Below are 3,237 nucleotides of genomic sequence, written 5' to 3' on the forward strand. Positions count from 1 at the left end.
GAACTAAAAATACATTTTTCTTTTTGAATTAGATTTTTTTAAATATGTTGGGACATGTATACATGTGCCGCACATGCATACACGTGCTACACATGTACACACATATGATTGCACTCTAACCATTGCAAGAACAGATATGTTGTTGCTTATAATATTTAAATCACATTGTATTTTATATTTTAATAAAATATATGTTGTGTTAGAATTTGCGCAAGTTAAAATATAATGATAATTAGCAACCTTTAGTTGCTTTAGTCCCCCCAACAGGTGGGCGGCAAAAGGGTATAGTGTGAGGGTCCTTTTTTTGGTTACACACCTGGGCAGGGGAGAGAAGCCGGCACGAAGGCAGAGAAGGGACCTGAACAGATCCTAAGGCCATGTCCTTTTAATATAGAAAGATGAGGTTTCGTGATGTCTACCAAAGCGGCCAAAGCACTCAATTCTCTCTCTCTCTCTCTCTCTCTCTCTCTACTACTCGGATAGGCACGCGTATAGGTAGACTCTACCATGAAGATGCTCCCCTCCCTCTCCTTGTATAAATAGGAGCTTACGCCCGCCCCCTCTTCATCTCTCACCTTCGTCTTCATTCCTCTCACCATGTCTCGCCTTCAAGATAACCCCAGCAGCCTTTCCAGCTCCAATTATGGAGGGGTGGACGTGGACTGGCTGGAAGACGATGATGCTCACGCCAGGTTTCATAATAATAATATAATCACATATTATCTAGGGTTTTATTTCGCGTTGTTTTCTTGAGGAAATGGGCGCATGGCATGGAATCTCCTTCCCACCTAATTAATGCCTACCTATAAAGGCCATTACTTGATTAAATCAATGTTTAGGGCTTTAATTTGTTGATTCCATAGAAAGTATCCTTTTTTTTTCTTTTTTCTTTTTAGGGATGCTCCAAACCACAGGACCCTTCACCTCTGAAGGCTGAAATGGATTTGATGCCCACTGTAGCCTTCAAGTTTCATGCCTCCTCCAAACCTAGGATATATGTATGCTCTTGTGTTTGGAGTGCATTGAGTGGTGTGCTTCAATGTGATTCTAGTACTACTCACAATGCATGATATTGTTTTCTCTTTCATAATTAGGAAGATATATGCTCATGTTTGGAGTGCATTGAGTAGTGTGCTTCAATGTGATTCTAGTACTACTCACAGTGCATGATATTATTTTCTCTTTCATAATTAAAAAGATTATCAATCTTTATTTTTCCAAGGTTCATCCTAATGTCTAAGGTGTATCCTAGGGTATTTCTTTAGAAAATGGATTTTCTTTTGAGCACTCTAATCCTACAATACAAGCTTTTGTGTCAGGGTGCATTGAGTGGCATTTGTCTCACATGCCATTGATTTCCCTTTTGCAGTGTTTAACTTTAGAACTTTATAAGGTATATCCTAATTTTTAAAATTCATCCTAAGGTGCAGAAAAGGTTTCTTTCCCATCTAATCAATGACCTAATTGATGAGGACAACTATAGAAATAACAGGCCTCAAAAAATCATGAAGAGCACCATAATTTGTCATAACGTGATTCAAGCTTAAGAGGCCAACGTGTTGCATTTTTTTATTAGCTTTTAAATCCTCTTTTTTTTTACCCTTTAGGAATGAAGACGGATGATGTGAAGGTGCAAGTGGTTGGTGGAGACACTCTACAAATAAGTGGAGTCCGCAAGGACTCAGAGAGAGTGTTGTATGATGGGAACTGGCGCATCAAGGAGAGCCCCACTGGAAGCTTCTTTCGTAAATTCAAACTCCCAGGGGATGTGAAACCAGATGAGGTGACTACAGACGATGAATACGGCATCCTTGTGGTGACGGTGCCTAAGAAGAAGCGTTTCATTAGAAACATCCCCATCTCCATGCTTTAAGCATCTCCCCATCAATCATGTAAGGACCAGCCCCTCCGTATACTACAAGGCCATTCGCCCATCACCTGAAACTAGTTAAACGGGCCTTCCCATACTAAAGGCCCATTGCTTAAAGAGTGATTTCCATATCACAAGGCTTTTCCCATTAAATAAGAATAATAATTTATCCCATTCTTTGCACTTTAGTCCTCACCAAAAATTCCAAAAAAATTCATGCTCATGGTTTAGCCAACCTTGCTAACATTATTGATTAGCATATGCAAAAAGTGGGGTCCAGGTCTTTCATGAAATTCAATATTAAACTTCTCCAAGTAAAACTTTATTAAAGTCAAAATGTTAACGCCTATTAGTATGACATTTATTTCATAATGATTTATTAGAAAAAAGTGAACAAATTATGTAGTATATCTTAAGTAAAGTGATACATGTTTATTGCAAGTGAGTATATCTAAAACAAAGCGATGTATATCATAACAAGAATCATAACAAGATTCATTTTAAGTTTTAATCTCAAGATGATGAGATTTGCTTCTGTTCATGTATAAGATGATGAAATTGTATTATTTCCTTCAAAGATTGAAACTTTCTACACTATTCAACAAAAAACGAATGATTATTGTGCATTTATTGATTGATTGTGTGTGTGTGTGTGAAATAGAAATATATTTCAAAAAATTACAATTAGAACTATAGTAATGACCAACAAATCAAAAATGATGAAAATAAGAGCGAGATAATGCTCTTAGGCTTTTGTTAACAAGGAATCATATAATTAATTTTATTTCTTAAAAATAAATTTATGAGCTCCTTGAAGGAGATTTAAGGCATAAAATCTAAGTTGTAGGCTCCTTGAAGGAGATGTAGAGCACAAACTTTGAAGGAGAACCACTAACCTACACCCATCCACCACAATAAATATGTTACAATATAGATAATATGAGTGGGAATTACAAGTTATGACTTGAGTTCTTCTCTCATTTTTATAAGGTATAATGCTTGACGTCAAAAGATAAGGACACTGTTAACCCCAATATTGGGTTAACTAGGCATCTGTCCACTACATGAGTTGTAATTATGAGAAAAGAAGGGTTATGTCCAAGTATTATAATAGGTTATTTGGGATCCCAAATGTGAAACTTTCTCATAATAAAAGACAAAATTCTCCTTTGTGCTAATTGAGTTTCCTCTGGTCTAATTGCTCTCTTGTGTATGTGTGTGACTGAGAGAGAGTTGAGAGTGGAGAGAGTGTGATTCTTGATACATGTACCTCTTGTGTGATAAAGAGTTAGAGGAGTGTAGGAGCTTCTTGGTGACAAAAAGAGGGCATTGGAGGAGGAGAGCTAGCTACCACTAGCAAACCTTGA

At 37.0% G+C, this 3,237-nt stretch overlaps 1 protein-coding gene across 1 annotated transcript; it reads left to right on the forward strand.

Moving 5' to 3' along the window:
• The first annotated feature begins 339 nt into the window (after positions 1-339).
• LOC147602728 (17.9 kDa class I heat shock protein-like) lies at positions 340-2,326 on the forward strand. The gene is made up of 2 exons (XM_086797668.1): positions 340-692; positions 1,608-2,326. Exons 1-2 carry the CDS (start codon positions 644-646, stop codon positions 1,871-1,873), a joined length of 315 nt encoding a protein of 104 aa, XP_086653794.1. The 5' UTR covers positions 340-643; the 3' UTR covers positions 1,874-2,326.
• Positions 2,327-3,237: the final 911 nt, after the last annotated feature.

This window comes from Cibotium barometz, chromosome 66 (genome assembly GCF_041138505.1).
Source record: "Cibotium barometz isolate CiBa-2024 chromosome 66, ASM4113850v1, whole genome shotgun sequence".
Taxonomy (NCBI): domain Eukaryota; kingdom Viridiplantae; phylum Streptophyta; class Polypodiopsida; order Cyatheales; family Cibotiaceae; genus Cibotium; species Cibotium barometz.

Excerpts from the sequence above, each read along its gene's own strand:
- LOC147602728 (XM_086797668.1), top strand. The coding sequence starts at position 644 with ATGGAGGGGTGGACGTGGACTGGCTGGAAGACGATGATGCTCACGCCA. Across the intron at positions 693-1,607 it reads GACGATGATGCTCACGCCAG|GAATGAAGACGGATGATGTG; the intron begins GTTTCATAATAA and ends TTTACCCTTTAG.